The sequence below is a fragment of the Oryzias melastigma genome, linkage group LG18 (genome assembly GCF_002922805.2).
Source record: "Oryzias melastigma strain HK-1 linkage group LG18, ASM292280v2, whole genome shotgun sequence".
In the NCBI taxonomy this organism is placed as follows: domain Eukaryota; kingdom Metazoa; phylum Chordata; class Actinopteri; order Beloniformes; family Adrianichthyidae; genus Oryzias; species Oryzias melastigma.
In genome coordinates, this window is record NC_050529.1 from 13452177 (window position 1) to 13468456 (window position 16280).

The 16280-nt window shown below is 36.6% G+C and overlaps 2 protein-coding genes and 1 long non-coding RNA gene across 3 annotated transcripts; all 3 read left to right on the forward strand.

Moving 5' to 3' along the window:
• The first annotated feature begins 6868 nt into the window (after positions 1 to 6868).
• LOC112156042 (mucin-5AC) lies at positions 6869 to 9236 on the forward strand. Its single transcript, XM_036216916.1, has 2 exons — positions 6869 to 8955; positions 9099 to 9236. Exons 1-2 carry the CDS (start codon positions 7081 to 7083, stop codon positions 9234 to 9236), a joined length of 2013 nt encoding a protein of 670 aa, XP_036072809.1. The 5' UTR covers positions 6869 to 7080.
• A 109-nt stretch (positions 9237 to 9345) lies between these two features.
• LOC118600046 lies at positions 9346 to 11178 on the forward strand. The gene is made up of 4 exons (XR_004949617.1): positions 9346 to 10341; positions 10687 to 10748; positions 10820 to 10968; positions 11052 to 11178. It is a non-coding gene; the product is annotated as an uncharacterized LOC118600046 (long non-coding RNA).
• Positions 11179 to 14218: 3040 nt separating this feature from the next.
• On the forward strand, positions 14219 to 16280 carry LOC118600045 (cell wall protein DAN4-like). Its single transcript, XM_036216642.1, has 4 exons — positions 14219 to 15469; positions 15699 to 15760; positions 15834 to 15982; positions 16076 to 16280. The coding sequence occupies exons 1-4, from the start codon at positions 14414 to 14416 to the stop codon at positions 16159 to 16161; spliced, it is 1353 nt and encodes a 450-aa protein (XP_036072535.1). The 5' UTR covers positions 14219 to 14413; the 3' UTR covers positions 16162 to 16280.

Genomic DNA, 16280 nt, shown 5'->3' on the forward strand with positions numbered 1-16280 from the left:
TAATCTTTCAAGATTTCTCCAAAATTGTATTCAGTGTCAATGATTCCAGTAGCTGTTTTCCTTTCTACTCAGTTTTGTGAACCTAGACCCACTGAACACAGTGACTATTAGGAATTATTATAGTCAAGGTGTGTAGAAAGATGGAACAGTTTTAGGTACAGCTCGAAAGGCACCTACACTAAAAAAAACACAAAAAAAAAACAGTATATTTTGGAGTCAACTCATTATTTGTGACCGGACAAGTCTTGGGAGATTTGTTTAACTTTTGAACAAAACTGCTCCATGTCAGCAACATACTGAACTGGACGTTAAAAGTACATCAGAGCGATTAAAGCCCAATCTCTCTTCTCGCTGTGCAGTGAGAGCACTAATAACTGTATAGCCCATGAAAGAATCCCCACATTGCCTGAGTAAGGGAACAACGTTGGTTAAAAAGTTATAAAATGTGTGAGTAAACATGGTGTAGTAAGAACATTCAGGTGCTTTTTACTCCAGTTCATATATGGGTTCAGCTGGTTTTCTTTTTCATGTTTTTTTCACCACTCTTGTTCATGAAACATCCCCCTAAAGCAGGGGCCTCAAACTAAGTTTAGCTCGGGGCCGCTGGAGCCAGAGTCTGGGTGAGGCTGGGCCGCATTTCCACAAGAAAAGCACTGATAAAACATTCCAATGTTCTCAAATATCTGTTTTTGTAACACAAAATAATGAATGCAATTAATTAATTAATTAAAAAAATGAATAAAAAAATCCTTAATGAATAATAAAATAATGACAATGACCATACAGCAGAGCCATATACCCCACTGTGATTGGTTCGTTCAGCTCTGCACACAACAACTGTCATTCATTTCAGTCTTGCGGGCCGCACTAACATTAATCTTTCACATGAAGACGGGCCGCAAATTATCATCTCGGGGGCCGCAGATGGTCTGCGGGCTGCAAGTTTGAAACCCCTCTGCCCTAAAGTGACCAAGCTTGGACCTGCATAAATGGTCCATACAGTGTGTGAAAGTAAACCAGACTAAGCTGTAAAATGTATTAACATTTATTGACATTCTTTAAACTCAGTCAGACTCTCCTATAGTTGGCCTAAAAATAAACAGATTAACAGTCATGGAGGAGGTGTCTGGTCTTCATCTGGAATCAAGTAGAACCAGAGACTGTTAATAGATAATTACTCATTGTTATGCATACCGTAATCCTGTGTAGGATTTAGTCTACTGAAAATCTGTCCACACAATCTGTTATGACTACACTTTCTAATTTTGTAGGAATCCCCACACCTTGTTGTGTGACATTCATGGGAGCCTTTTAAAAGCTTTCGCTGAATGTGTCACTGAAACCACCAAGCATGTGTTGTATGCATAGGTGTTGAAAATGCATGGCAGGTGACCCATTATTCTATTTGTTGTACAAAACTTTTTGTAAAGGTCTCATGAAAAAGGTCTAAGAGTTGTTCCTAGAAAAGGAACAAATGGAAAAGGAATAAAAGGAGTTAACAAAGTAGTGACTAAAAGCTGATAAAGCAGTCTTTGGTGATTCTTGTACACTGCTTGTAAATATGAGTGTTTGAGATGGTGGAAAAATGAAAACTTGCTGCCAAAGGTTCAATCTTGAAAAGCCATTAATTCGCAATCACTCTATGCACTCTACCAAAAGAAAACAACATAACAAGAAGGACTAACAGAAATACGGATATACAGCTGACTGTGAAGTTAACTCTTTCTACAAACTGTTTATTTGGCAGATACACACACCTTTAGAGAGATAGACACATAAAGAGACTTGCATTTGATCTGACTATATAACTATGGTCAGAAGAAGCAGCAACTACTCTCACCTATTCTAAATAATAATGACACCTAGGGCAATTCCCTTGATTTCTCTGTTTTTGTAAACAGGGAGAGCAATATTTGATATTTTTACTCTTTTATTTTTATCCTGACACGCTTATCCTGCCTTTTTACTTGTGTATGTACTGCTGCAACATTCACATTTTCCCAGTGATGGATTAATAAATGGTTGTCTTGTCTAGTGTCTTGTCTTTTTTTGTCTCTTGCCTTGTCTTTGTCTTGTCTTTAGCCATTTGGATTGAGATATTGTAGGTTTATTTTACTATAATGTAAAAACAACCAAGTGCCATCACTGCAGACAACACACACGTGATGGAAGCAAAAAAATGATCAAGCTTTTATTATGTTCCAATTTGAATTTTGCAAAGACGTGACCATACAAAGATGTAAAATGGTCTAATAATGTTCCATTTATATAATTTTTGTGTAGAAAACAACAATGGGCGGAACTTAATGGAACTAAGATGTGAAATACTTTAATTTATTCAGGCACTAGAAAAAAAATGAAAAATTTGTTAGGACTTATTAATAATGGATTGTTCTTATTTACTTGTATATTTGTATACATATTTAATTTACACTTTATTATCTTGTAAAAAAAATATAAGGGATCTGGAAAAAGTCTCCTACACTTTTCACCAGGTATTTATCTCTAAATCACGCTGGTTACATTTTTTGGCTATAAATGTCTTGGATCAATCTCAGGTCAGTGAATCAATTCAAATTGAACCCATATTGAAACTGAACCAAACTGGCAATCACAAATCAGCTTGAAATATCAAATCAACTTACACCCCCACTATGTATACATACATATATATATATATATATAAAAGAGCCTTATGTGATTTGTTCTTTTGTCAAGAACTCAAGTAAAACAATCTGCCCTGCCTTGCCTTTCTAAGAATAATTACGTCTTTTCTTTCACCATTCTACAGTGAAGTGAGTAGGAGTTTGTGTTTTTTTCTGCTCAACACTCCTATGTTTCAACCTAATTCCCTGTCATTACCACACCTTAGCACTATAGTCCTCTAATCAATACTAGGTTGCACCTTTCAACTGTTTCTGATTGTGCCTTTTCATTTGCAATGTAAACACGATTGTCCTTCTTTACTGGCAGTAACTGAGTCAGGGAGTGCCATTATTGTCTGCATGCCCTAAAACTGGAGGGGGGTATCAGTTCAAAAATAGACAAACTTGTAGTATAGTTCTGAACCCAAGATGGGCTTGGTAAAAATGTCTCAAAGTACAAGAGAAATAGAAAAATATGTTTGCTATACTATAGACACTGAATCCTGGTTATTAGTGTCATTGTACAAAAACCTAAAAACAAAAGCAAACAAACAAAAAAACAAAGCATGACCTCAACATAAAAACAAAATCTTAAACAAAAAACACATCTTAGATAATACCAGGACTGATTTTTACTGAAATTTTACCAGATTTTTGTTTGGTTCACATATCCCATTCTTCCCATAATTAAAGGAAAGTATTCATTTTGTATTAATTTCTATATTTTGAAGCTGCAACTGTCAGGGTGGCCTGGAGCCCCCCTCCTCCTGCCACCAGAGGGAGCTCTCCCCTCACTTCACCCCAGCATTCACCTTGGAACTTCTCTCACCTGTTTTCAGTTATCCCATCAGTCCCTTATTATTTAACCTGCCCTCGTCCCACTCCTCACTGTGTGTCCTCACTCCTGTCTGATCCCTCAGCGCCCAGTACCACCCTTTACCCTGTTTCTTCTCCCAATAAACTATTGCACGTGGATCCGAACGCCTCAGCTGCCGTTTGTGACAGCAACAAACACTTCCTTGAAACACAACTAGTTTAATGAAAAAAAAAACTTCTGTTGCGCTCTCATCTTGAGGTAAACATAAAAGAATCAGGATTTAAATTGTCAAAAACAATGGTAAAACTTAAGAAATTTAACATGTTTTCAATTAGGACAAATTTCGAAAGATTTCGGTGGATACAATTTTTTTGTGAAATTACAGATAATACATATCAGTGGTTATATTTTTGGGAGACTTACTATTACCTCCCACAATAGAAAAATATTTAATTTTTCAGTTCTTTTATGCATTCCAAAATTCACACACATTTTATTTTCATATTGACAACTTTGAGATCTCCTCAAGCAAAGCATCACTGTTGTTGCTGCCTTCATGGTTAATCTACATTTTATCACCAGCCTGAAATATGCTGTGTCATAAAAAGGCCCATTAGATAAGCATAAAATATTACCACAACTATGTCCAATAAAAGTCAGACTGTGCCACAATCAGTGACATTGTTTAATATATTTCACCATATAGAAGTAAAACAACTAAAAAACACACAAATTAGTTTGGAGTATTTTAAAACTTTAAGTAGAATGAATAACTTGTATTATTCTGTGATACATTCCCTCAGTCACGAGACTTCCTTGAAATTTGTCTACTCTTGTGAATGGATTTACAGCATCCACCCCCTTGACCCAGCCTTCTCAATGTAAGCAAATAAATAAGAGCCGTCTAAAAGGTAGTTGTGCAAGATTTTAAGCAGTGACAGTAAAGGAAGGAACCTCTGCATTGTTGGACTTCAGCCATTTTTTTCATAGTCCTTTATCTATAAACAGGTAAGTGGGTATTTAAAACAATTGTTTGATTTTTTGTACTGTTCTCTGGAAGTCATGTTATTTTTTAATGAGTGTAAATATAACTTTTACAGTATTAATATTATGTATTTTAAAATTCTATTTTCATGTTTTAATCCAAATATATGACAATGTCCCATAGTATAAAAATGTACAGTTCTCCAGGTAGTTTTTCAAATGTTGTTTTCCTTCTTTTATTTTTATTTTTTAAGAGACCTTTTTTCTATAAATGTGTATTTGTGGAATTGAAAACTATTTCAGCACTTACCAAAAAAAATAAAAAAAAATAATAATAATAATAATAATTGATTAAAAACACAGTCTTGTCCAGTTCACAACATATTGCCTAAATAAGCTGAACTCAATTTTCACAATGAGATTCTAATACTCAAGTCTCTGTCACATTCACCAGAACGGTGGGTTGCCGCATATGGGTGCTGTCGGTTTTTGGGTTGTCCAGGCCCGTGGAAGGTTGTAGGCAGGAGCAGCCGCATCATAATCCTTGTTCTATCCTAGACATGTTTACATTAAAAGTGGGGTCATCTGGACCCCACAAGACAGTATGCGGAACTTTTTTTTTTTCCCAATTATTTTCTTTTGTCCACCTTTATCATGGGAGGGATCTCACATCAATGTAAGGGTGGGGTTACCTGGACCCCATAAGAGAACATGAGGGTTAAGGGGATTGCAGGTACTTCTCGCAGTTGCTTAGAGGCTTAAGGGACATCCTGAATACTGAACGTTCCAATTTCAATGAGCGTGATGTGTCAAAGTATTTGTAAGGATAATGTGAGTAACAAATACTTACGACATATGGGTGAAGCTGTGGTACTGTGCCCTTACGCCCCACTTGTTGTGAATAAGGTGTGCATATTAGCAGTAACTGACTGTGCGCAAATGTTGCACACATAGGGTGTGCAGGTGATTCCTAAGTATGTGTAGGTCGTCTGTAGGATACCCACACAAACTATGCTCTGATTGTCTTATTTTTTCAATTCTAACAGGCTGCAGACAAAGAGCGTACACTTATCACATGAATTGCACCAACAGGCTCCTTGAGCAGTGCATAGGATTTGAAGGTGTAGACAAACAAGAAAAATCCTTACAATGTGCCTGCGTCTCTCCTTACTTACCCTTGCATGTTGTTTAGGCGTTCACTATGAACAGTCGCTTGTAGCATGCTGGTAGAAAAAATGCACATGAATATTTTGACGCTACAGTTGACTGTGTGGTCTCCAACTTTGATGCTTCCTGCGGACCACTTGTATTCCCAGTACAGCTTTACCTATTTATTTCCCACAAATAGTCTGTATTCATACGTAAGGGCAGTTGGAACTAACGCCTTAATGCCCTCAGACAAAAAACTTTTAATGCCCTACATGACTGATGTCTAAAGGCACATTCACACAGATTCAGGTGGCAAATTTTCGTTTCCCGCCGCTCTGCATGCAGATAATTTGCTGGATGTCGCCAGTCAAACAATGTGTTCATGCATGTGGGAGGAGCTACCAGCCAGGATGATGGCTATGAGGAACTTTGTGGATTTCTCAATTAGAATGCGTAGAAGACACAGAAGATATTGATAAATAAGGTTTATTTAGTGGGAAGAGCTGTACAAAAACCTCTGTATTCATGTGTCCATGTTTGAGTGTATATGATTGTTATTAATTATTTTCTGGGTACAGGGAGTTGAGTCTGTATGATAACCACTTCTGCTGTGTTTCTATATATTGTTTCTATATATCTCTGAGTGAACTTGAAGGCTAACTGTCTCGTATTAACCCACGGGGGAAAAATATGTGAACCTTTTTTCCTTTCTTTTTTCAAATGATTCGATTTGGCCAGAGCTGGCAGACTCCACACCCCACAGCAGCTCTCTGTCTGCCAGCATATGGAGTAAGTGAGCCCAGCCACGGGAGCGAACGTCACTAAAATCATCACATATTCAAAGCTGAGTTCCTGATTGGAAGGTGCCAAGTGTCAAGCTTCAGATATTTACATTTTGGCTGCGCTGCCAGATTCGCGCTGCTCAAATTGAGCTCCTGGTAGTCAACGCCACAACAGTCGCTCAAATTGCGCCGTGTGACTTCAATTCGCCACAGAACACCCCTGTACTGGCCGCCTCTTCTGTGTGAATCACGTTCGGTGTAAATGCACCTTTATACCTGGTTTTGTGGTATACACGGAACAGCAACTAAAATTCCACAACTCATTATTTTTTTGTAAACATTTAACTCTTCTTTTTATGACTTCTATAAACTTTAAAATCTAAATACCATGCTGTTCGATGCGCTTTTATATTACAAGAAGCTCTTTTACAGTCTTCAACTACACACAGTAATTGTTTAAGTACAAAATAAAGTGGATATATGAAGGAGGTTAGGAGAAAGTAGATATGTTTTTATGGATTTAACGCTCATATTTTTGTTATAACTATGTACTGGTCTACTATTTTTTCAGTATTTCAAAGGAGAGACTGAAGCACTATGGGGTTTGAAGTAATCTTATTGCTTCTGCTGACAGTGACATGTAAGTTAATGATTGAATGGATTTAAATGAATATTCCTAAGGATATAAAAAAGACTTTATGTAATGTTTTCTATTACAGATGCTCCAGTACACATTTCTGCTGTGTCATCAAAAGCACTTTCCACGGACAGTGAAATCTGCGGATGTAACTGTGAATTGTGCCCGGGCTACGTACAAGCTACCACAGCTGCACTTACAACAATCTGTAATACAGCAACAACCACCTCAACTACAACTGGACCAATAACAACTGCAACATATACAACTACCACCACCTCGACAACAACCACACCTGTTCCGAATACGACTGCAATACTCATCACAGCCACATCAACAAATACCACCACAGTTTTTCCAAACTCAATCAAGACATCCACTACAACAACAACCACAGATGCTCCTAAAACAGCTACTACTACAAAAACTACTTCAATCCCAGCTGTTCCAAATACATCTACATCCACCACCATTTTAACAACAACCATAGATCTAAAAACAACTACTTCTACAAACCCAACATCAACCACAGCTGTTCCAAAAACGACTACAGCCACAACCACCCAGATAGAAACAACAACCACAGTTTTTCCTAAAACTACTGCGACAACCACCCAAACAACAAAATTCTCTGATTCAAAAACAGCTACAACTGCTACAACAACCACCTCAACAAATATAACAGCTACAGTTGTTCCTGTAACAGCAACCACTACTACCACCCAAACAACATCCACTGTTATTCCAAAAACACCCACATCAGAAACAACTCCAACAACAACCACTGTTCTTAAAACAGCCACAGCTACTACTACTACCTCAACATCAAGTATAACCAGTGTTGTTCCAATAGCCACTTCAACCACTACCACATCCACCCTAACAAATACAATAACAACCACAGCTGCTCCTAAAACTATTTCAACTATTATTACAGCCTACCCAACAACAACCACAACCATTCCTAATAGAGAAACAACTACATCTGCAACGACTTCAACAATCTCAACCACTATTTTGAATCCAGCCCCAACTACTACCACTTTTAGTGTTTCTACTTCACCTAGCATTGGACCAGCTTCAATAATAACAACAACACCCACACAATCAGTTACAATCACTAGCACACTTATTACTACTACTACAACAACAAAACCTCTAACTGCTCAAACAACTACAATTGGTAACACTTCAACAACCAAAGTCTCCACCAGCATCGGGGTTACTCCATTAACAGTCACTTTTGTACCAACAACACTGACAAATGCTCCAAATATAGAGACAACAAAAATAACAAACCCATCCATTACCAAATCTTCATTAACCGCAACAACAAATGAATCCACCACATCTGCTGACACATTAACAATCAATTTTCTGAAAACAACAATCACATCTGCACCTACAACACCTGTAAGTAATACTGCATCAACAACAACCACAAAATCTCAACCAGCTATTACTGCTGAGTTCACCGCAACAAAATTCCCCTCTAGCACAGAAAACAGTCTAATATCAACTGCAATTACAACAAAAACACAAACAAATGCAACATTAACCTCAGTTGTATTTACACCTGTCCTCTCTACTACTACAGTTTCACCAACCACAGTTACATTAAAGACAACAACATTTGAACCCATAACAACAGCTAAAATATCAATGACCACCATTCAACCAAATGCAATCACAACTGCACTTCCAACAAGTCAAATAGTCACTTCTGTTACACCATTAACATCTACTAATGGTTTAACCACCACAGTGAAAACCACAACAACTGGAATGTATTCAACTGAAAGTAAAACAAGTAGTCCAACAACCATGCTGGAGGCAACTACACTCACTGGTCCAACAACATCAACTATGAATGTATATATACCAACAGAAAACATTGTATCTACCATATCCTTATCAACCCCAGCAGAAAAATTCACCTCAGCACTTAGAATCTCAACAGCCACATTTCAGCCAACAACAATCACAGACACACCAAACAATATACTTACAACTTTTACTGCTCCAACAACAACCACACAAACTTTACAAACAACCTCCACGAATCCTAAACCAACTACAAATAGCCCAACAGTTGTTTCAGGAACCACAACCACGAGAAACTTTACCACTATTTCAGCCACAAGCACAATTTTAAGCCCCGTGCCAACCACTGCAACCACTACAACTCTTTCAAAAATTACATCGATTACTACAACAAATGAATTGATAACCAAAACCACAACTATCCCTGAAGTTACAACAACTAGTACACCTGTATCAATATTCACAACCACAACAACATATCCTAAAATTACAACAAGTAGTACACTTGTATCAATATTCACAACCACAACAACATACCCTAAAGTTACAACTAGTACACCTGTATCAATACTCACAACCACAACAACATACCCTAAAGTTACAACAACTAGTACACCTGTATCAATATTCACAACTACAACAACAGCCCCTACATTTACATCAACTAGTACACCTGTATCAATACTTATAACCACAACAACAGGCCCTACATTTCCAACAATTAGTACAACACCTGTATCAATTACCACAACAACTGTCCCCAAAGTTACAGAAACTAGTACACCTGTATCAATTACCACAACAACTGTTCCCAAAGTTACAGAAACTAGTACACCTGTATCAGTTACCACGACAACTGTCCCCAAAGTTACAGAAACTAGTACATCTGTATCAGTTACCACGACAACTGTCCCCAAAGTTACAGAAACAAGTACACCTGTATCAGTTACCACAACAACTGTCCCTAAAGTTACAGCAACTAGTACAACACCCATATCATTTACCACGACAACTGCCCCTAAAGCTATGACAACTAGTACAAAGCCTGATCTAATTTCCACAACAGCAACTATCCCTGAAGTTACAACTGGTAAAACATTACAATTGATCACCACAACCACAAGTGTTCCTAAAGATGCAACGACAGCAGCAACAGTTGTAATAACCCCAACAACAGTCTCTAAAATTGTATTAACTAATACAACAGCTGCATTTACTACCACAAACACAACAACAGTTTCTGAATTTACCACAAATACTACAACTACATTAGTAACCACAAAAACTGCTGTAGTTACCAGTAACACAACTTGTTGTGAATGTTGTTTGGGACTTTCTACACAAATGCTTACAACGACATGTCCAACAGAAGCAACAACAACACCTGAGCCACTGACAGTAAAACGGCTGAGTTTCAGATCTGCTACAGCAACTTTCACCACTGATTTACAGAATCCATCATCAGCGGCCTTTCAAAGTCGAGCTGCACTGCTAAAGTCTACAGTAGGTTATGTTTCATGTTGTTGAGTTTGATTGAAAGCAGATACATGCTTTAGTTACATAAAATATAACAAAAGAAGATTCTATGTTAAACCATTTGACCCTGACAATTTTCCTGTAGTGAACAACCTCTAAAAAAAATGAAATGAACCAAAGGATAATTAAGTAATAAACATGATAGTTCAGTTTGTTATGCACAATGTATTTTTTAAACAGTAAATAGACAATTTTCTTTCTTCTCGAGACATTTTCTTAAAAACAAATAGACACTTGAGTAAATACTAGTAAATAATTGGAAAAAGACACAAATTCTTCACTTCTCACACATGTGTTTGTTTTGTTTTTCAGCTTGAGCCATTTTTTCAGCAAGCATTTTCCTCATTCCGGTTTTTGACAGTGATTTTATTCAGGTATTTGGCTTAGTATTGTGTCTTCAATGCTTTCAGTGTGCTAATTCATTAATATTGTAATGTCCTTGCAGAAATGGATCCATCATTCAAGAAATGAATCTCTATTATAATTCAAATTCCGTTCCTTCGAACTCTGCAATTGCAGATGTTTTGATAAAGGCAGCACCTTCAATTACAGCCTTTGACATTGACCTTAATTCTATCACTGTTGATGGCACAAGTAAGAAAACTGACTATTTTCCCATAAATCTGTATTTGTTGACAACTAAATGTACTAATGCATTCTTTGTTCTTTTCATGCAGTTGTGTCACATGGAGTGAGTCACAAGATCAGTCTCGTCACTGCATCCTGCATAGTCCTCTTGTCATGGCTACTGTGAAGTCAGTTGTGGCTTCTCTGTAAATTACTGTACAATAAAGACCAACTGGGACAATAGACTTTTATTTAAAAATATGAACCTTTTTTTCAAACCAATATATAAATATCACTTGAAGATTCTCTTAAAATCTACAATCAGTATAATTGAAAATGGGAAAACTGTTGAACAGTTCAACCAGCTTTACAAAGATCCTTTCAAAACAAGGCACTGTTGTGGACTTTTAAATCTTTACCACTATTTCTTTGACAAACAAATGTGATGATATTCCAGTGTTGCTGAAGAAATCATCTAAAAAGTTCTTCACAGTGAAGTAAGGCTCCATGTGAAAAAATTTAGTGGAAAAAATAGGCTCCATTAAAACATTCAGACTTTACTTTCAATTGTTTTAATCACAGCAAACTAGATGACAGATTTATTGTTTGACCGCTGTTTCTCAAGAAATTAGATAATGCAAAAAGAATGATAAACTTGCCGCACCTTGGTTAAAGACAAAGGAAATTCCTGTTAACAGGAATCAGGTGGATGGAATGAAAACAAACAACAATAGCTGATCAGTGGCCCGTTTCAAGAAGCAGGTTCTGTAGGAACTCTAAGTTCGTGAACTCCAAATTTAGGAAAACTCTGAGTTTTCGATTTCAGATGGAGAGATAATTCAAACCTGTGAAAGTTTGTGAAACCCAGCCCGTTTCAAGAAGCGGGTTAAGCTGAATTCAGAATCAAAAACGGTAATTCATGCGATTTCGGAGATTACCGGTTAAATTATTAACATATCAAAAACCATTCCTTTCTTAACAAGTAACAAATTAACCTTCCTGACATTATTATTTATTAATTATTTGAAATGATTCAAATGTAGTCGTACGCATTAACTCTGCAGATATTTTCTCCCTCTGTTTTACCGCTGCAGCTGTGTTGCTTTTCCTGTGGAAAATGTGCTTGTAGTCGGCATATGCTTGCAGGAACTCAACAATTTTCGTCACCGGAAGTACAAAACTCAGGTGTTTGTTCCTGTTGCCATGGTGAATCGGGCTGTCTCTACTCCATTGATCAGGAATTTTTATGGTTGCGACACTCAGACGTGATTCTCGTTCCAACAACTTCAAGTTGATTGAATCAAACTTTTTCAGCTGTTCTGAAACCAGAAACTCTAAGTTCGAGAAATTTGAGTTTACAGAGTTTGAGTTCAGGTTTGAACTCTAAATTTGTTGAACCTGCTTCTTGAAATGGGCCCCAGGGCTGTACAGTCCCTTAAACACAGACATGACTCAGTTTTTGGCTTGTAAAATTGCTTTGGTTGTTTTACTGGGTTTTACTGTTTCAAAAGAATGCATGTTACATTACATTACAAAGCTCATAACTGCTACAGTATATAAGCTGAAAAAAAAAAAAAACTTTGTCCATTTTTCATAAATGGTAACTTTAGTTCCGTGTTTTGACTGAAAATCCAAGGGCAGATTTGTCACATACGATCTATTTATATAAGTACATAATACTTGTACAACATGTAATAAACAGTGTTGAGTTTTTTATCAGGGGAAACAACAAAAAGAATATTTAATAATAATTATCTCAAGTGAAACAGTGTTTTATACAATAGGAACATTGTTAGAGCAGAAAATCCTGTTTTACTTTAGCTTGAAATATGTTGGAGAAGCAAAAATGCACAATAATTACTAAACATTATAAAAAGTACAGTAGCTTTAACTACGGCCATTAAGTGTCAGAAGAACAGATATACAGTGCAACAAACAGCCCACCAACAAGTTTATTGTTGTTGTCAAGCAAATAAGAGCCACATCTTTCAACTATCAAGGACATTTTTTAAAATGTCTTTTTGAAAGAATAGAAAGACCAACTTACGTTTTCACTTATAAAGTGCTACGGGCATGAAACTTGTTTGAAATCAGAAACCATTGGATTAATGGCATCCACCCCTTTACAGTAGTCTTCTCAGTGTAACCAAATAAATAAGAGCTGTCGAAAAGTTAGCAAAACAAGATTTTAAGACTCACTGGGAAAGGAAGCAATCTCTCCGTTGTTGGACTTCAGTTATTTATCAATTATATTTTTTCCAATCCTTAAATCTTATACAGGTACGTATTTTTTTATCACTGTTTTACTTTTTCCACTCTGCATTTTATGACTTTTAGACATTATTGGAAGCCCTGTATTACTTTTAAATTGATTGGCCAATTGATTGATTGAAAAGGGGCACATATAAAGACATACAGAACCAGAAATGTGACAATGGTGGTTTTTAACTTGTTTTCCATCTAGGATCTTCAGTGCTCAATTATTAAGACTATCTGCAAGTTAAAGTGTGATTTATTTGGATTTTTATCAAAGACCACAGAGTTACTCCATAAAAACCATTTTAAAAATGTAAAAGTTTAAAACTGTCCAAACACATGCTGGAGGCATGATATTATTAGTTTAAAACAGTACATTTTAATTTGGTTTAACCTATATCTTACCAGGAAGTCCCATTAAGGTAAGATCTCTGTTTCAAGGGAGACCTGGCCACACTTGTTCAACCTGACAACCTTACATATTTTTTAATGAGACTTTTAAAATTAAATTAAAATCAAAATCTATGCTGAGATATTTTTCTTATGGTACTTCATCAATCAATTAATTTTTTTATGAAGACATGTAAGGAGTTGGTTGTAGTCATGTCATTAGACATGTAGAAACAGACAAATACTAACATATATATTATGAATATATTTTAAATTAGTTTTTGTAGTACATTTTCTTACGTCTGTATTTGTGGGATTAACAACAAATTAAACACTGTCAAAAATGTACTGTTACTGTTGTGTGTGTTAATTGTAAATGCTTATTGAAAGATCCTTTGTTGGGTTAGTAGCCTCCACATTTGGAGACTACACAAAAATCATTCAATATATTAAAGGGGAAGAATAAAGTCAGAGCATTAAAATGGTTAATGCTTTATTACATTTTATTTGATATCTTTATTATAACTATGCATTGGTATACAAAAAAAAATAAGATTTTACCCTTTTTAGCATTTCAGATAAGACATCGAAGCATGGGACTCGAACAAGTCTTTTTAATTCTGCTGATTGTGACTTGTAAGTTCTTAAAAGAGATATATTCAAAGGAATATTCCTATAATAAAAATAATATCCTTATAAAAGTACTACATTTCTTACAGATACTCCAACAGATATAAATGGTGCGGATTCAAAAGCACTTTCCATTAATGGAAGTGAAATCTGTGGATGCAACTGTGACTTGTGCCCAGGTTATGTACAAGCTACCATGACTACAATACCTATAATCTGTAATACAATACCAACTGCTTCAACCACAACTAGACCAACAACGACTACAACCCCTACCCCAACAACAACCAAGACAGCTACCACAACAACAACCGAGACAACTACTACCACCACCACTCCAGCAACAATCAAGACAACCACCCCAACAACAACCAAAACAACTACCACAACTACAACCCCAACAAAAACCATAACTACCACGCCAACAACTGCCACGATGACTAACAATAACACCACTACATTAACATTCACCACTCCAACAACAACCAAAAAAACTACCACCCCAACAAAAACCATGACTACCACCCCAACAACCACAACAATTAAGAATACTACCACAACCACTACAGCAACAATAACCACGACTACCACAACCACCACCACCACCTTGACAATAACCACGAAAACCACCACCCAAACAACAACCACGACTACCATGACCACCATCCCAACAACAACCAGGACTACCGCAACCACCACTCTAACAACAACCACGATCCCAAAAACCATAACAACTTCCACAACAACCACCCCAACAACAACCACAACTACCACCACAGCAACAACAACCATGACTACCGAAACCACAACCCCAACAATAAACATCACAACCACCAACCCAACAACAACCATGACAACTACAAGAACCACGACCCCACAAACAACCTTAACTACCACCACACAAACAACAATCCCGACTACCACAACCACCACCTCAACAACAACCACGACTACCACAACCACCACCTCAACAACAACCACAACCACCATCCCAACAACAACCACGACTACCACAACCACCACTACTGCATCAACAACAACTACAAGTACACCTGTTCCCACTATTACACCTTGTTGTAAATGTTGTTTGGAGATTTCCTCACAATTGCTTACAACAACAGCATGTCCAACCGCTGAGCCATTGACAGTTAAACAACTGAGTTTTAGATCTGCAACAGAAATTTTTACAATTGAATTGCTGGATTCATCATCAGCGGCCTTCCAAAATCGAGCTGCGCTGCTAAAGTCTACAGTAGGTTTCTTTTCTTCATTAAACTTTATTATAGGAAAATACATTTTCCATGACAATTTATAATCTGCACAGCTTTTATCAACTACTATTTGTACCAGATAGCTGTTCCTCATTAACATCAAAAGGAAAATGGGATATAATTGTAAATGATTGAACAAATACACAAACAACTTGCTCAGTTCAAACCAATCATTTTCTTTTTTGCTTTGTTTTGTTCTGTTTCTTATAGCTTGAGCCATTTTTTCAGCAAGCATCCCCATCATTCCGGTTTTTGACAGTCACTTCATTCAGGTATTTTTTGTGACCATGTTTCCTGTTCCTTCCCACAGTATAGACATTAACAAGTGTTCTTTTATCTTTGCAGAAATGGATCCATTATCCAAGATATGAGCCTCACTTACAATTCAAATTCTGTTCCTTCCAACAATGCAATTGCAGATGTTATTATTAAGGCAGCACCTTCGATTACAGCTTTTGACATAGACATCAATTCCATTACTGTTGACGGCATAAGTAAGAAAACTTATTGCTCTCTAAAAAGGAACATTTTTACTTTCACAAATGATTTACTCATGAAATTCTCTTTGTCCTTTAATTGCTTTGCAGATGTGTCGCATGGAGTGATCCACAAGATCAGTCTCATCACTTCATCCTGTATAGTGCTGTTGTCATGGCTACTGTTCAATCATTAGTGGCTTTCTGTTAATGGTTGTAAAAATTATAAGCTGTGAGTGGAGTGAAGGACTTCTATTATACACTTAAAACCCTTTAATTGAAGATATGGCATGACAAAGGGTATAGCATACCACAA

Excerpts from the sequence above, each read along its gene's own strand:
- LOC112156042 (XM_036216916.1), top strand. The coding sequence starts at position 7,081 with ATGTTTTCTATTACAGATGCTCCAGTACACATTTCTGCTGTGTCATCA. Across the intron at positions 8,956-9,098 it reads CAGCAGAAAAATTCACCTCA|CCCAACAGTTGTTTCAGGAA; the intron begins GCACTTAGAATC and ends AACTACAAATAG.
- LOC118600045 (XM_036216642.1), top strand. The coding sequence starts at position 14,414 with ATGACTACAATACCTATAATCTGTAATACAATACCAACTGCTTCAACC. Across the intron at positions 15,470-15,698 it reads CTGCGCTGCTAAAGTCTACA|CTTGAGCCATTTTTTCAGCA; the intron begins GTAGGTTTCTTT and ends TGTTTCTTATAG. Across the intron at positions 15,761-15,833 it reads TTGACAGTCACTTCATTCAG|AAATGGATCCATTATCCAAG; the intron begins GTATTTTTTGTG and ends TTATCTTTGCAG.